A 15,981-nucleotide genomic window follows, 5' to 3' on the forward strand; every position below is an offset into this window, starting at 1 on the left:
TTTTACATAAGCCTAGTCTTATGAACTACTGGGCTGGGCGCTGGAGTGGGCTCTGCCGCTCTGGGCTGGAGTCGAAGCGAAGCGACAAGCGGAGGGCATCCATCGAGGCATCGAGCGACATCATTTTTCTCCCAAAGAAAAAACAAAAACGAGCGATAGCGACCAGCGCTCCGCCGAAACCGGATCTGATCTCCTCGACTCCAGCGCTGAAACGGCGGCAGCGACGAGCGCGGAAACCGCGACAGCGACCACCTCTAAAACGGGAACTTCTTCTGATCTCCTCGACTGCTCTGGTGTCTCGATCAATGAAAACGGGAACTTCTTCTGATCTCCTTGACTGCTCTAATAGCCCGCAATCAATGTCTCGATCGCTACATCCTAAAGAGATCGGGATTTCAAGATCGTGAAAACTGGAAACTCTAATCATGAGGGGACGGCCTTGGGCTCGTGGCTACAGGTGATTACAGATAGCTTAGCGAGTCCTTTTTGATTAATTTTGGTTCCTATTTCTAACTCCTAATTTTGTAATTAAGTATTGGCAGGGTCGTTACTTGTTGGAGATTCGTTCTTACTTCTTACATCCTCGGTTAAAGATCACAAGACCCAAAATTAGGTGAGTTAGACTTTATATTATATACATTACATTTTTTCTACGAGATATATACTATAATTGCTCGTTAGTTCAACTTTTTTGGTAAGATAGGGCCCCATTTTTTAGTTTTGCACAGGGCCCCGGATTTTGCCGGCCCGGCCCTGTTGGTGGCTCGCCATGACTCCTCTGCTCGCCATGAGATGCAAGGGAAAGAGAGAAGAAAGAAAATGTATGGAGGAGCAGCTCAGATGGTTGTGGCGGATGCGGGCACGTGTCGTGCGGAGAAAGAGGCTTGCGAGAGAGGAAAGATCAATCGGGTGATTTGAACACTTTTCCATAATTTTTTGCAATAGGCACCTGCAGCGTCAAATAGGATTTGCCGCCTACAGCGCCGAGTAGGAGGGAATTTCCTATTTGCTGCACGTTGCGGCAAATTGTCGACGAATCACACAACGGGGTGCGACTAGGGAGCGATTTGGGCCAGCTCATCTTTAGCGTACCTACAAGTTCGGGTTTTGGGATCCTTCTATAGCGTTCCTTTACAGATTTTGGGAACCATCTAGAAGGTTCCTGAACCGGTTGTTTCTTTCTTTTTCTTTTTTTACTCTTCCTGTTTTTTCTTCTTCCCTTTTCTGCTTCTTTTTCTTTTCTTTTTGTTACTTTTTTGTTTTCTTTCAGTTTTCCTTTTCAAGTTAATTTCTCTTTTCAACAATTTTTCTTTCTTTGGTTTTTCATTTATTTTTATTTTCTTATCTTTTTTCCAAACTTTTTTCAAAATATTCAAGTTTTATTTATGATTCCAAAAAAGTGTTCACTTTTCGAAAAAATGTTTTCAAAATTAAAAAAATGTTCCCATTACACAAAAAAGTTCAAAACTTTCGAAATTAAGAAAATGTACCGGATTTCAATTTTTTCTTCACGTATTCAAAAAAAATTCACGCTTCCAAATTTGTTAAGGATTTTTTCAAAATTGTTCTCCGTTTTGAAATTTGTTCTCAGGGTTCAAAAAATGTTTGTGCTTTAAAAAATATTCACAAAGTCCAAAACGTTAATGTTTAAAAAAAATGTTCAATTTTCTAAAAAACTGTTCTCAAAATTAAAAAATTGTTCTCACTACACAAAAAAGTTCAATACTTTCGACATTCAGAAAATGTACCAGATTTCAATTTTTTGTTCATGTATTCAAAAAAATTCACGCTTCCAAATTTGCTCAGGATTTTTAAAAATTAAGCTCCGTTTCAAAATTTGATCTTAAAATTCAAAAAATGTTCATGCTTTAAAAAATTGTTCGCGCTTCAAAATTTGTTCTCAAGATTCAAAAAATGTTTATGCTTTATAAAATTGTTTACAAATGCCAAAACCTTCTTTTTTCAAAAAATGTTTGGGAAATTCAAAAATTGTTCATGTGCAAAAGTTGTTCATGTTTGCAAATTTTGTTTTGGAATTTTGAAAATGTTCCTGTTTTTGTAAAATTGTTCCTGTTCAGTTTTTTGGTAGTTGAGAAAATGTTCCTTTTTAAAAAATGTTCGCTTCTTCAAAATTCATTTGCGTGTTTAAATATGTTTGATTTTTCTCAAAATTCTTAACAATTTTGAAAAATGTCCCCGTTTAGTAAAACATTCATGTTTTGTTTTTGAAAAATAATTGTGTTCGAATTTTTTAAAATATGCGGATCAGCGTTTGAGTTTCTTAAGGTGTTGCGTTGTACTGTAATCATTAAAGGTCACTAGCTCAACTGGTTAGAGTCTTTATGCTCTCGAGCAACCGATCCTGGGTTTGAACCGTAGCAGCCCAATCATTTTTTTATTCAGTGTTACGCTAGCGAGATAGGCGCACTAAGCCTGCGAACGAGTAGCCCTATGCGAACGCCCAGCAATTTGACGCAAAATGTGGGCTGAATCCTATTCGGCGCCCTCTGCGCTCGATACAGCAGAATCCGCAAATGGGCGCATACCCCCCCCCCCCCCCCCCCCCGCTTCGTTGGGCGGGCCCATCTTGCTTTTTTCCCTTGTGTTAAAAACAAGGCTAAAAATCTGCTAGTACTGGGAGTCGAAACGCGGACGTCCTGCTCACTAGTAAGCTGCAATAACCACCGCGCCACACTCAACTGCGAGATAACTTTTATATATTTATGCGTTTTCTTCTTTCTTTGTTTCTTCTGTTTGTGTTTTCCTGTTTACGTTTTTCTATTTTCTTTTTCGATTTTTTCCTTTTCTTCTTCCTAGGTTCGATGAACTTTTTTCAAATCCGTGAACTTCTTATTTAAAATCGATGATTTTTTTATCAAATTCAATGAACTATTTTCAAATTAGGTGAACTTTTTTTGAATGGGGTGAACTATTTTTCGAATTCGATGATCTTTTTTCGGAATTCTATGAACATTTTTTTTTAATTCGGTGAACTTTTTTTAAAATTCAATGAACTTTTTTCGAGCGGGTGAACGTTTTTTTGAATTCGGTGAACTTTTTTCGAATTCGATGAACTTTTTTTTTGAATTCAATAAACTATTTTCGAAGGACAAGAGTACATACTGATAGCAAACCGGTTTGTTTTTTCCAAGAAAACCAGTACATACTGTAGCATTTTTTGAGTGAAGAAAAAAGAGATCGAGCGGGCAGCTTTTGTTTTCGAGCAAGCGACGCAGCGAGAGCTGGATTCCCTAACGGGCGCTAAAGGCGCCAAGGAGGGGGTCTCAAAATGCGGCGCATAGGATCTCTCGAGTAGGAGAGCTCCTATTTGCCGCCCGTAGGCGGCAAATGGTGGAGCCTTCGCTGAAGGCAGAGCAAATGGGCCGGCCCATTATTACATATAGAAGCTCCAGACAAGTAAAAGAATAACGAAAATGTTAGGCGCCAGGGAGAGATAGAACTCGTGACCTCTCTCTCGTGAACGAGTCCTACTAACCAAACGGGCAAGCGAATTCTAGTGTTAAGTATGAGGCGCGATGGTATAAGTATCAAAATCGTTTGAAATTTTTCAAAAAATATATACTGAACATTTGTAATTTCCAAACTTTTTCTTAATGTACGTTGAACAATTTAAATAATACACGATGAACGTTTTTTTATACAATACGAACAGTTTTGAAAAATATGAATATATGTGTTGAACAATTTTCAAATACACATTGAACATTTAGTAAAAAATACGTTTAACAATTTCATAATATACTATGAACATTTTGTAATACACGATGCACATTTTTATAACGCATAGAAGAACTACTTTTGCAATATACGTTGAACATTTTTGTTAATACGATGAATGATTTTGTAATATGCGGTGAACATTCTGCATAATAAGCAATAAAAGAGAAGAAAACAAAAAAGAAACAGATACATAAAAATAGAAAAATAGAAAAAAAGGAACATAAAAGAAAAACTGAAAGCAAAAAAAAAACCAGCAAACTGAAAGCAAAAATACGCAGAAGAAAAAAAAACCCGCAAGAAGCAGCGATGGAAACAGTAGTGAAGGAAAACGGCACAGGAATTTCGTACGTGGGCCAGCCCAAGTTGTCATCCCTTCAGGGAAGTCGTAGCTCCTGGACGCACACGCGCGTCAAATAGGATCCACCGAGTAGGAGCTCCCGCGTGGATCGCTTCCTCGAAATGAAAAAACTAAACAGGCCGGCCCATTTACCCGCAAACCAAGTTATTGGACGGAACGGGAAGGTTCCACGCTCCTGAAACCTATACATTCCCCTCGCCGCCGCAAACCAACCCCTCACCTCTCGCAATCACGAGTAGACAGCGATGGGGCGACGGGGCGGACAGCGATGCCGGCGTTCTTCTCGAGCGAATTTGACCTCGACCTCGACGGGGCAACGAGGTGGAAAGCGTCGCCGGCTTCCTCCTCCGGCGAATTCGTTTGTCAGTATAGCTGAGTCACCGCCCGACGCCGTTCTCTACTTAATCCATCGGACGCCGAAAGAAACCCTAGCTTATTATACCACATGTAGATGTGGCAAGGCTATTTGTGCTCTAAGAAAACCAAGTTGGCTTGGATCCCGGAAGCCCCGCTCGAGTCAGGTTGCGTGGATAGAGAAGGGGCAGGCTTTAGGTCAACGGCCGCGCCGCCCGGCCCGTGGTCCATACAAGCACGCTGCCGCCTAAGGGCATGTAGTTGTTAGGCTGCCGTGGATCGCCCTAAGCTGATTCAGCTAGGGTTGACGGCTGGGAGCGTTAAGAATCCAAAATTACTCAGACCCGTCTATGTTCTAAGGGGATTAGGTTGGAGGCACCAGCCCGATCTGTTTAGTCCTCCATTTCAGCTTGGGTTTCTTTAGGGTTTCGGATGATGGGACAAGAAACTCCCAAACAGGTATGTGATTTGGTACTTATTAGGGCATGTAGAGTGGTTGATAAGGCAGTCTTATCTCATGCCTGCCATGTAATCTAGGGAAGACAGAAAAAAAATGTACAATGGTTTATTTCTCAGTCTTATCTTTGTTAACTAGATATCCCTAAATATGTGGTGAGAGATATTGTTACTAAGATATAATTTCTTAATTAAGAGAAGACAACCTTTTGTTATGGCATTCATAAGATAGCATCATTGTACACGCCCTTAGTGACACCACCTCTTGCGCCTGATGTCTGAATGGGTGACTGGGGGCACATGCAGTTTTTTCTTTAATCCTTCTTTTCTTGAGTTTGCTTGACTTGTGTATCTGCAGCTGCTGATTTGGGGAATCATGGGTTGATCATGGTGTTGTTTGAGACACCCTCGGGCTTTGCAATTTTCTATTTTGACGGGATCAGCCTCTACGAACCAGATGCCATGGAGGTGATTGCGTTGTTCTTCATTCTTTCCTTAGGCACATGCTTGGTTGCTCTTCTTTCTTTGTCATTGACCTAATTTTTGTGGATTCTATCTGTCTCCTTCAGAATATATGGGCGCACTTCGTCACGGAATATAGGGCAAGCCATGTTAGTTCCACCTTTTCCTTTTATCATTTTATTGCGATTTCTTAATACTGCTACAAACACCATGCCACAAGCTCATTGCATAGTGGACACGCTCAAATGCATTTTTTACCCTTAAAGCTAGCCTTAAAGCATATGTAACAGGATGCTGATACATGTATTGTATGCATTCCAAACACTTATTTTCTGAAAGGTCAACGTGGATGGCCCTATGGAGCCTTTTCTATGAACCAATTCAGAACTAGTTAACTGCTTGATGGAGCGCAGACATTGTAACCTAAGAACACCACCATGAGCTGTTTCCAAATACATCGCATTACCTTAGCTAGTAGTAACTACTTGATTGAGCCCAGAGACGGTACTATCCAAGAAAACTGCCACAGAATATTTTTGAAATACATTACATTGGTTGATTGGTAACTGCTTGATTGAGCCCAAACATGGCACCACCACCAGAGAACACTGTCATTGCTTGAAATACGTTTTATTATCTTGGCACATGAATTTTCTTGATTAGACTTAAAAAATTGGATAGAGTTGGGGTAGCACCAATTGATGAGTAGCTTGTTCAACATTGTCTGAGATGGTTTGGGCATATTCAGCGCAGGCCTCCAGAAGCTCCAGTGCATAGCGGACGGCTAAAGTGTGCGGAGAATGTAACCTAAGAACATTACATTGGTTGATTGGTAACTGCTTGATTGAGCCCAAACATGGCACCACCACCAAAGAACACTGTCATTGCTTGAAATACGTTTTATTATCTTGGCACATGAATTTTCTTGATTAGACTTAAAAAATTGGATAGAGTTGGGGTAGCACCAATTGATGAGTAGCTTGTTCAACATTGTCTGAGATGGTTTGGGCATATTCAGCGCAGGCCTCCAGAAGCTCCAGTGCATAGCGGACGGCTAAAGTGTGAGATGGTTTGGGCATATTCAGCGCAGGCCTCCAGAAGCTCCAGTGCATAGCGGACGGCTAAAGTGTGCGGAGAATGTCAAGAGAGGTCGGGGTAGACCGAATTTGACATGGGAGGAGTCCGTGGCCCTGTTTGGATGCTGCAGTTAGAGTTAGAGTTGGTTAGTTCAGGCTAAACTAACCCTAAAGGATCCAAACAGGTGGAGTTAGATAGCAGTTAGTTGCTCTAACCTAGCAAAAAAAATCCAACCCGGTGGGGAGGAGCTAATTGGAGTTAGATGTGGTTGGTCCCATTAAAAAATACCCTCTCCTGCATACCTCATCCTCCTGCACCAGCCAGCCGCCCCAATCGCCCCGCCCCGTCGCCCCAATCCCGCCGCCCCCGTCCCGCAGCTCCCCGCCGCGCCCGCCCGTCGCCCCCATCCCGCCACCGCTTCCCCCGCCCCCATCCTGCTCCTTCCGGCGCCGCGGCATCCCTCCCCGTTCAGCCACTCGAGCCACGGCGTCGTCTCTTGCGCCCCCGTCGCCGTTAAGCCGGCGCCCCTCGTTGCGGCTAGGCTTCACTTATTTGTGGATCTTCACTGATTGCGCCTAGGCTTCTTCAAGAGCGATGTGAAGTGAGTATTTGTTGTTCGTCAACCTTTTATGATTCAAGGCCACACCAAATCCGGCTAGAAAGTGAGAAAAAAATGCATTTATTGTCAATCTAACCCTGTGATCCAAACAACCATCTTAGTTAGAGTTAGTTCAGGGTTAGTCTAGAGTTAGGAACTAACTCTAACTCTAACCTTGGTTAGAGTATCCAAACAGGGCCCGTAAAGAGAGATCTAAAGGATTGGAGTATCACCAAAGAACTAGCTATGGACAGGGGTGCGTGGAAGCTTGCTATCCATGTGCCCGAACCATGAGTTGGTCGCGAGATCTTTTGGGTTTCACCTCTAGCCTACCCCAACTTGTTTGGGACTAAAGGCTTTCTTGTTGTTGTTGTTGTTGTTGTTGTAGACTTCAAAAATTGGATAAACACACCGCAAGCTAGGACCAAGTAAGGCACCTGTTTGGTTCTCAGCCACATGAGGGAATATTCCTTTCGGGCAACCTAGCTCCCAAATGTCACTGACTCGGCAAGTGTTGCAAAATTTCCTTAGGTATGAAAAAATGTGGTGCCAATTTCGATTGCCTAACATCATTTTGTTTTGGCTAAAAAGTATAAGAAATGGTGGCAACCTTAGTACATCAACCAAACAGGCCCATAAATCTTTATGATTGAGATGTAACTACTGATCCTTATCTGATTGAGACATTAGATGATGTTTGAGTATTTGTTTCTTTCCTCCTGTTTGATAAGCTTGTCCTTGTTCATTTCTTTATCAGGTCATTTGGCGAAAAGACTTTCAAGTTTTTAAGGACAAGTCTGATGCCATTAACCATGATAGTGGTCTTAACAATCAGCTTACTAACATGCTCTTGAAGTGGTACCAACCTGGGCAGAAACTTGCTGTTGGCAAGATTGAATATAAAATAGTCATTGAAGCAAACTTGGTAAGTGTAAGCTCCCTTTTGTCCTTGCGTATGTCGACAATTTTGAGCACCATCATTTAGTGGTGCCTTTTTCAGGGAATATCCTGCCTGTTTGATGAACCTGTAATGGAGCTGATGCGTGGGCTGAACTATCTCATGCATAGTGTAGTTCCTGAAGAAAAATCAAAGCTAGCCGAGGAGCACTGCCTCCAGACGAGTCAAGGGCTGAAAATGCTCCTTCATCGTTATGGCTTTGATATAAAACCGGAGATGGTGAGGCCACCACTTTGCCTTCTCATATGCCTGATATAGTGTTATGAAATATATAGTGATCTGAAAAAAATTAATATATAGTGATCTGAAATGCTTTGTGCTTTATTGCTCACTGGTGATTAACACACATTCTTAAAGTTTGCAGCACTTTGTTGCTGACCAAAGATTTCAGTGCAATAATTTTGCCTCGTTGCTTTATTACTGATGGAGCAATGCTCTTTGTATCCAGGTTAATGATTGCATTATTGTGACAGCATGCAACTTATATGATTCTGATTGTTGTTTAAAGAATCAATTTAAGAGTTTGCGCCTTGCTAGTCACTTCCTTCAGGATGTGTCATCCATTAATTTTCAAGACTGGGACATATTGAAACTTGCAACAGCTCTGAAGATGGTATGTTACCCTGAAGACGATATCTTGTTTGGTAATCCTGATGAGGTAAATCATACTAATATTTTACAAATATGTTTTGCACATTTGACGGGCACTTGTCATTCTAGTAACTATCTGGAACCCATTTGTTTCAGATGTTTTCAACAGATGAGTTATCAAAGTTAGTGGCTGATGCACATAAATACGAAGACAGTGGGATCATTAAAGGAGCTATTTTGAGGCTCTATAATTTAGTGGTGTATCTCCTTAATTGTAAGGCAAAGTATCAGAGGAGATTGGCCTCCTTCGTCAAGGAGGCTAAAGAATCATATGAAGCTGAGCAAGTTGTTAGAGAGAGGGGTTCCCTTCGAACTGATGCTTTTGAAGCGGACATACAAGTTGGGGTACAAATGGTTGCAGGATAAGGTCTTAGTGTTGGATCAGTTTCTGCCCATTCGTAGTGATTTCTTCCGTTAGCAATTGCTCTCCAGCTGTAGCTGATATCGTGAGGATCTATGTGCTTTTATATTTAACTTTCGAACTTATTGAAGTTGGCATGAGCGTTTCTATGTGCTTTTATATTTAACTTAGAACTTATTGAAGTTGGCATGAGCGTTTTCAACCAAGTACCTTTTGTAAGCTTTGCCTATTATGTGCTTTCGTCCAGCTTGTTTGTAGCTGTCTATTGAGATTTTTAGATAATTTGGTTATAATTGTAAAATGCCTATTCTCAAAATAGGCCTTTGGCTTGCTTTATAAATAAAGCAACCAATGTGTCCGTACAACAAGTTCAAGTGTAGTAAAATAAAATAGTATAAAATGCCTTTTATTGTAACTATCTGCACAAATTTCTCAAATTTTGTCATAATCTACTCCCTCCAGCAGGATTTGTTAGGTGGACATAGGTTTTAGCCTTTTAGGTCTTAGTTTGATTAACAAAACTAGTACAAATGCCCGTGCGTCGCAACGGGCGTGGAATCTTACAAAACCTGCTCCATATGTCGTTAGGTACAATTTCCCTTTTTCTTGAGCAGGAATCGCTGTGATTTATTAACCAGTCTCCATTGGTTCTGAGTGTGATAATACACGCTGGCAAGACATGGAACCATGTTTTACAAAGCTTATTCTTATTACAACTAAAACATGGGCAACTTTATTCTTGAACGACGCACCCAGCAAACCTTGGACTCCACGAAGTCCTAAATTTCTTTGTCATATACGCACCATTTCTTATATTCAGTTCTATTAAATGTCGGTACTAATGTTACATTGTTGCTTCTCAGTTGAATTTTGGTCGTTCAAAAGCCACCATGGCATTCTTCGCCTAATTGAAGACTTCATGGAGTGTTTGATTCAGTTTTTTTTTTCATTTCAGAAAACACGATTTTGTTTAATAAAAATAAATGCTTTATTAAAAAATAGTGACTGTTTTTTTAAAACATTTTTAAATGCACTTTTTAAATGGAACAACTTTTGGGAATTTTGACCAGTTTTTAAAAAGTGTGAATATAGAAAACTATTTTTACTATGTTGAGTTTTTCTGATATATAAGTTTGTTCTTTGGTGGGGAGTCGTTATTCTTATATATTTCATTATTTGGGCTTGGCCCAAAAAAAGCTCTTGACATGGACATTTCACGTACACAGATAACACTTTGGTGATTCTCAAAGAAAAAAGATAACACTTTGGTATTAAAAAAAGGAGTGTCTATTACAATCGACTGAAACTGAATTGGCCTTTAATCAAATACTTGTAGAGGAAACTCCTGAACACAAACATACTATAATTCATCATTCGCATCAACCTGCTGTACAATGATCAACACATTATGAACTAATCACATACTAAATATTTCATCGTCATGAAGCTTTAAATACAGTTTTTTCGACTGAAATTTACAGTCAACTCACTATGATAAACAATAACTTTAAAGCGTATCGAGCTTTGATGAATTTTACAGTGTTCGTTTTACTAAAATTCCAGTCAGTAACAACCAGATCACAACAAAGATACTGGAACTTCCGTAAAATAAGGAGAAACAACCAGTAACAATGTGTGCTTTATGATCAGATAAGAACGAGAAAGAGGATGGAGGAAGAAGGGGACAGAATAGCTACACAATCAGGAAACTACAGTCACACCAAGAAGACAAACTGCAGGTCCGTACTCTCGCAATCTCCTCCAAATAGTTCTTCCAGTACAAGAAGATCAACACCTAAGAGCATCATCAAAACATGTCTAGAACACCAATAGTTCAGAAAAATGTAGCACTGTAAATTAAGGTAACTGTATACTGTAAAATCTATACCAGGTCACTGTAAAATACAACAATCACAACCTTTATGGTACTGCTGTAAATTACAGAAGTTATAGGATTGTAAATCTTCGAACAAGGTAGTGTAAATTCAAGCAGGAGGTCACTGTAAATTCAAACAATCAAAAAAATTATGGTACTGTAAATTATAGAAGCTACAGGACACTAAATCCATCATCAGGTTAGTCATCAATTAACCATAATTTACTACGACAACAGAAACAAGTAGACTTCTTTGAGTACTACAGTACAGTAAAATCCATCATAGCAATTCAAAAAATTCTAGTAGCTACAGGGCAGTTATTCGATCGTCGTGTATTGTAAATTCATCATGAAGAAACGGTAAAGTAAACACAAACTTTTAGGAGGCACTCTAAACTTGACAGTATTACCTGTTAATCAGAAACAAAACAAAATAAATTTCTAAAGAACGAACAAAATGAACTTCTTCACTGACTTCACTCAACATACATAGACAAACAAATCGGAAAAATTTATCACTTCACTTGCATGACTTCACCCAACGTACATAGACAAACAAGTCAAAAAAATATAGGGGACAATGAGGTGCTTCACTTGCATGACTTCACCAACATACATGGAAAAACTCTGAACCACAACCCTTAAATATGATTCTTCTACTGCATGTAGGGGCTTGACTCCACCCAACATACAAACATAGAAGGTCAGCATGTGCATCATTCAAGGCGGCCAAATATTGCAAAGGACATGGAATTTATATACACTGAAGATAAACCTTCTCTCAATGTAAGTAAAAAAGCAACTACTTCTTCACAAGGATACAATTTTGTAAGTAGCAAAACATACTTTTATTTGAGCGAAACAATATTGAAAGTACTAAAAATATAAAGGGTCATTATTGAAGGAAAAAATATATTCCTATGTGAATTTCTTGATGAAAAATTTGTAACACAACACCCTTGCTTTACTACCGGCCGCCGACTCCGCCAACCCAAACATCTTACTCCTGCTAGCAACGTCACTGGACATGGTGAGGGTGAAAACTCTGTCACATGCTCAAGGGTTATATGATTGGCATTGCTAGTTGAAGGTTATCTACATGGCTTAAAATCATTATTCTAACCTGAAACAGCAAGATAAACATACCTATATAGGCCTTGGAGAGACTACGTATTGTTGCCAGTGTTTGATGAAGCTTCAGATTAAATTACTATGTATTATATGCTTAATTTTATTAGTGTATGCTTGATTTTCTTACAATCAAGGGAAAATATAGTAATATAATCTGAAGCTTCATGAAACAACAGGAGTACTACAAAGCTGAAGGTCCCCTGCCTGTAGAATCTAATGTACAATAAGCAATGCCTTTTTTGACCTCCTCTTGTACAGAAAATCGTTCCCCAGACTGTACCACCATAGTCAAGAAGCTAGAGTATTTCGCTCTGAAGGACCAAGGTGATTCGATGCACGATCGTCATGCCAATCACCCCTGAGTAATGCTGTTGTGGTGTGTCCGGTATCAGGTTATCTGTTGCAAGTTGCAAGTCCACCGAAACAGTGGCAGAACCAGTATCTTGGTCCGTCTCAGAATCACCCAACTGAGACAGACGGGCTGACACTGGCCCACACACCAGTTCTCTCCACTCTCTACCACTTCAAGGGCAATTTGGAATTTATCAGCAATTTCAGAAGCACCAAAACTACCAGAATATGAACTCTATGGTACGAGTAAAGCAGAGCTGGCGAATCATGTTTTAGCCCCTTTCTCCGAACTTCAACTCCTAACTGATAGTGACCGATGGTTGAAATGTAGAATAACAATTTTCAGTCATTATTAGAAAGTTAAGAAGATTGGAGGGCCTCTGTATTTGAGAAATGCACAAAGCCGTAGTAACTAGTACAAGATTTACAAAGTATCAATGGGAACACGTAGGTTCATAGAATTGTATGAATGTGAAGACATATCGAACTAAAAAACAATTACGAGCAACAGATTCATACTTCGAGCCAAGACAAATAGATTTTTTAAGTGATTGTTTAGTAATTTGAGAAATGACAAGCAATGAGCATGTGAATATCAAGACTACCTCCTAGATTTGATTGTCAGTGTACTCTCCTAGAGGGTCAAGGTTGTTTCTCACAGTTCGATCGAACATTGATGATGGCCAATCTAGAAATCAGATCGTACAACCCAATGGTGCCAATGTCGACGATGTCTACTATTATCTAACCGATAGTAGGACACATGATACAGAAAAGGGCATGCATGAGAGTTGATTTACCACTACATATTCTACCAAAAATACCTATCTGCATACCTTGGAGTATATCTCATGTGCATCATTATTAAAAAGTTAATGACATGAGCTACTTAGTAATATTTTGTTGTTGATCTGGCAAATCACTGAATCAAATAGTTCATTTGCCCATGAGTTTAGATTTCTGGCAATTTACTCACAAGGGGAAAAAAGGTGCAGCTTCTTTAGAACATGCCAACACAAAAATGTAAATACGTAACAGAAGTGGGCGAGAGGGAAAATAGATGATGGTATTTACATGGAGGTTATGGAGCTGAATTTCTCCCTCTGATGGCCAGTTATTAGATAACCAATCTTCAAACATTGAAAGAGAGGCCTCTGTTATGCTTCTTGTTGGGAAGATTTGCCCTGAAGTAAGAAGGCAGTGAGATTAAAAGTTGGGAACACAACTTGGCACAGGGCTTAATCCATGTTTTGAAATTATTCATCTATCTCTTAAAAAACATCACTTTCTCTCTAGACAATGTAAACTAAAACTGATGACAATTATTTTCAGCAGACCAAGAAAGAACAATGGTTTGCCAAGAAATACTAATGAAACTAACAATTACCATTGTACGTTCTAGCATATTAGGAATTTCATTTCATTTACCATGTAGTACAAAACCCAAGTATTGTCTGGAAACATATACGTCAAATAAATATAGTGAAAAGGACCACAACGACATACCTGCAGGAGAGCCACAACTTGAGCAGCAAATTGCAAAAGAACTTAGTTTACTTGAGGAAATATCACATGTTAACATCTCCATGGTTCCCTAGATGCATAAACATCATCACCCTGCAGGCAAACATGACTTGCCAAAGGGGATCAGTCTACAACATCCAAACTTACCAATAAATTGAGGAAATGTGAAAACATCAACGCTGTTACGGCAAGCACGACAACCACTTTAGAAATTTGAGCTTTAGTCATGTCGCTGCATATTTGGAACATCATAATGTTATTCCTACTGAACCTTGTGTCAGGCATTTGAATAATTACAACTAAAATGATATGTGACCTTCTATATTCCTTTTGTAAATGTAATACTGTAACGAATTCTATATCTGGCTAAATTGACTACGTAATGTCCATGCTTATATAGCACATAAAGTGAAGATTAATGTCCACGCTTATACAACCCACCTTTCCCCATACAAGGATGTACACGATTATTTTGTTTCTGAAAATATTGTTGACAGTGTATACACACAACCTCAAATTCTCAGCTGGGAAAAAACAAACCTAATCATCACTGAACTATTGTGCTTCTTTTGCATCACATCTGCATGAAGAATCTGCCACCGTGGTGGATGGGGAACTCCCATGGGGTGCTACATCTGCATCTGCAACAGAGGATAGAAAGAGAAGGTGAGGTGTAGAGGTGGCAGATCCCGGCCAAGAAAGAAGGAGGGACGAACCTGGGGCCGCCGGAGATGCGCCGGCGAAGCCTTGGCCGAAACCCTAGCCACGGGGGTGGGGTTGCGAGCGGGCAGTAGAGGCCGGAAGCAGAGAATCTGTCCGGAGGGGAGGGAGGCGTGGACCGTGGGGAGCTCGGGAGCGTGCTGCGCGTCGCCGGAGCTCACCGGAAGTGGCCGGCATGGGTGGTGGCGGCGGCGAGGACTTCGTGGGCGAGAGGGAGAGGAGGCGGCCCGTGTGTGTGGCCGTGTCTGTTTTTTTTTTGCAAATCTGATCGGATGGTGGGTTGAATCGCACAAACTACAGGGACTCTTTTGAAAGAACGAAACGTTTTCTCTGATAGTCACTTAGAAACGGAGTGCGGGTTGATTTCTCAAAAATGGGGGGACTTTTTTTTGCAAAAAACCTAACGACGGACGACCAGAAGCAATCGCTCCTTTATTAGTAGGGAAAGATATGTGTAGTTTGCCACAAAGAGCAAGTTTGGAAACTCTACCCCACTGTTCTTCTCTTAATGCTTTTTTGGGCTGTTTCCCAGCCATTACTTACTCCCTTCGTTTTTAAATGTCTTCTTAGAGATTTCACTATAGACTACATATGGGATGTATATAGCAATATTTTAGAGAGAAAGGCGTTTTGGAGGCCGAGCTCCATGGAGGCCTTTATTTTAGAAAAGTTCAAATTCAAACTTTTATTGTTTTAAAATTTTGAAAAAAATATGTGTGTATGTCAGGATGTAACTCACATGTGTAAAAATTCATCATGAAATACCTTGAGTTGCGACCTGTACAAAAAGGACAAATTCATGGCCTGAGAAGATGAATAGTATCATGTGTGTAAAAAGCAGCCTCAGATTTGTCTTTTTTGCATAGCGCTCATATCAATGTATTTTGAACTGAAAATTTACACACATGTGTGTTATGCCTTCATGTATATCTGTAATTTTTTTCAGAATTTTTTAAAATATAAAAATATGAATGTCAGTGAAATTTCAAATTTGAATTTGAAGGCCTCACTGGAGCCCAGCTCCAAAAGGGATTTCCGTATTTTAGATTCATTCATTTTTACCCAGTATGGTAAAGGACTTATATTTAGGAACGGAGGGAGGGAGTAGTAATGACTGGTTGGGGTATATATCTGGTGATACGGATGCTCCCATGATATGCGACCATGTGGATCGTTCAATCTGGACTGGAGGCACAAGATTGAGCTGGCTCACCTGATGTTGCCATTTATGCAAAACACACCCTGGTTTATTCCATAATTCAGCGACGAACTGCATATTCGTCTCTTCCGTTCGCTTCTTCGTCAATTCGATTCACAGCTCCTCCGCCTAGGGCATCTCTGCTGCCGCCGCCGGCAGGCCACC

The 15,981-nt window shown here is 40.2% G+C and overlaps 1 protein-coding gene and 1 long non-coding RNA gene across 9 annotated transcripts; one reads left to right on the forward strand and one right to left on the reverse strand.

The window, feature by feature from the left end:
• Positions 1-292: 292 nt before the first annotated feature.
• On the forward strand, positions 293-9,205 carry LOC123111363 (nucleolar protein 58). Of its 7 annotated transcripts, XM_044532151.1 has the most exons (8): positions 294-457; positions 534-613; positions 5,268-5,377; positions 5,479-5,520; positions 7,804-7,971; positions 8,047-8,223; positions 8,453-8,662; positions 8,752-9,205. In XM_044532151.1, exons 3-8 carry the CDS (start codon positions 5,297-5,299, stop codon positions 9,019-9,021), a joined length of 948 nt encoding a protein of 315 aa, XP_044388086.1. In that variant the 5' UTR covers positions 294-457; positions 534-613; positions 5,268-5,296; the 3' UTR covers positions 9,022-9,205. The 7 variants fall into 7 exon arrangements, with proteins under 7 accessions (XP_044388088.1, XP_044388086.1, XP_044388082.1 ...); XM_044532153.1 differs by lacking the exon at positions 5,479-5,520 and having other exon boundaries at positions 293-457; XM_044532147.1 differs by lacking the exons at positions 294-457; positions 534-613 and adding an exon at positions 4,282-4,420.
• A 1,157-nt stretch (positions 9,206-10,362) lies between these two features.
• On the reverse strand, positions 10,363-14,907 carry LOC123111364 (uncharacterized). 2 transcript variants are annotated; one of them, XR_006454423.1, is made up of 4 exons: positions 14,615-14,906; positions 14,439-14,539; positions 13,881-13,991; positions 10,363-13,558 (listed from the first exon to the last, which is right to left on the reverse strand). It is a non-coding gene; the product is annotated as an uncharacterized lncRNA (long non-coding RNA). The 2 variants fall into 2 exon arrangements; XR_006454422.1 differs by having other exon boundaries at positions 13,881-14,539; positions 14,615-14,907.
• Between the last annotated feature and the right edge of the window lie 1,074 nt (positions 14,908-15,981).

The sequence above is a fragment of the Triticum aestivum genome, chromosome 5B (assembly GCF_018294505.1).
Source record: "Triticum aestivum cultivar Chinese Spring chromosome 5B, IWGSC CS RefSeq v2.1, whole genome shotgun sequence".
In the NCBI taxonomy this organism is placed as follows: Eukaryota; Viridiplantae; Streptophyta; class Magnoliopsida; order Poales; family Poaceae; genus Triticum; species Triticum aestivum.

What these genes read in the sequence shown, in the direction of transcription:
- LOC123111363 (XM_044532146.1), top strand. Translation starts at nt 4,368, where the DNA reads ATGCCGGCGTTCTTCTCGAGCGAATTTGACCTCGACCTCGACGGGGCA. An exon ending in TAGTCATTGAAGCAAACTTG is followed by an intron (nt 7,972 to 8,046) that starts GTAAGTGTAAGC and finishes TGCCTTTTTCAG; the next exon opens with GGAATATCCTGCCTGTTTGA. An exon ending in TTGATATAAAACCGGAGATG is followed by an intron (nt 8,224 to 8,452) that starts GTGAGGCCACCA and finishes CTTTGTATCCAG; the next exon opens with GTTAATGATTGCATTATTGT.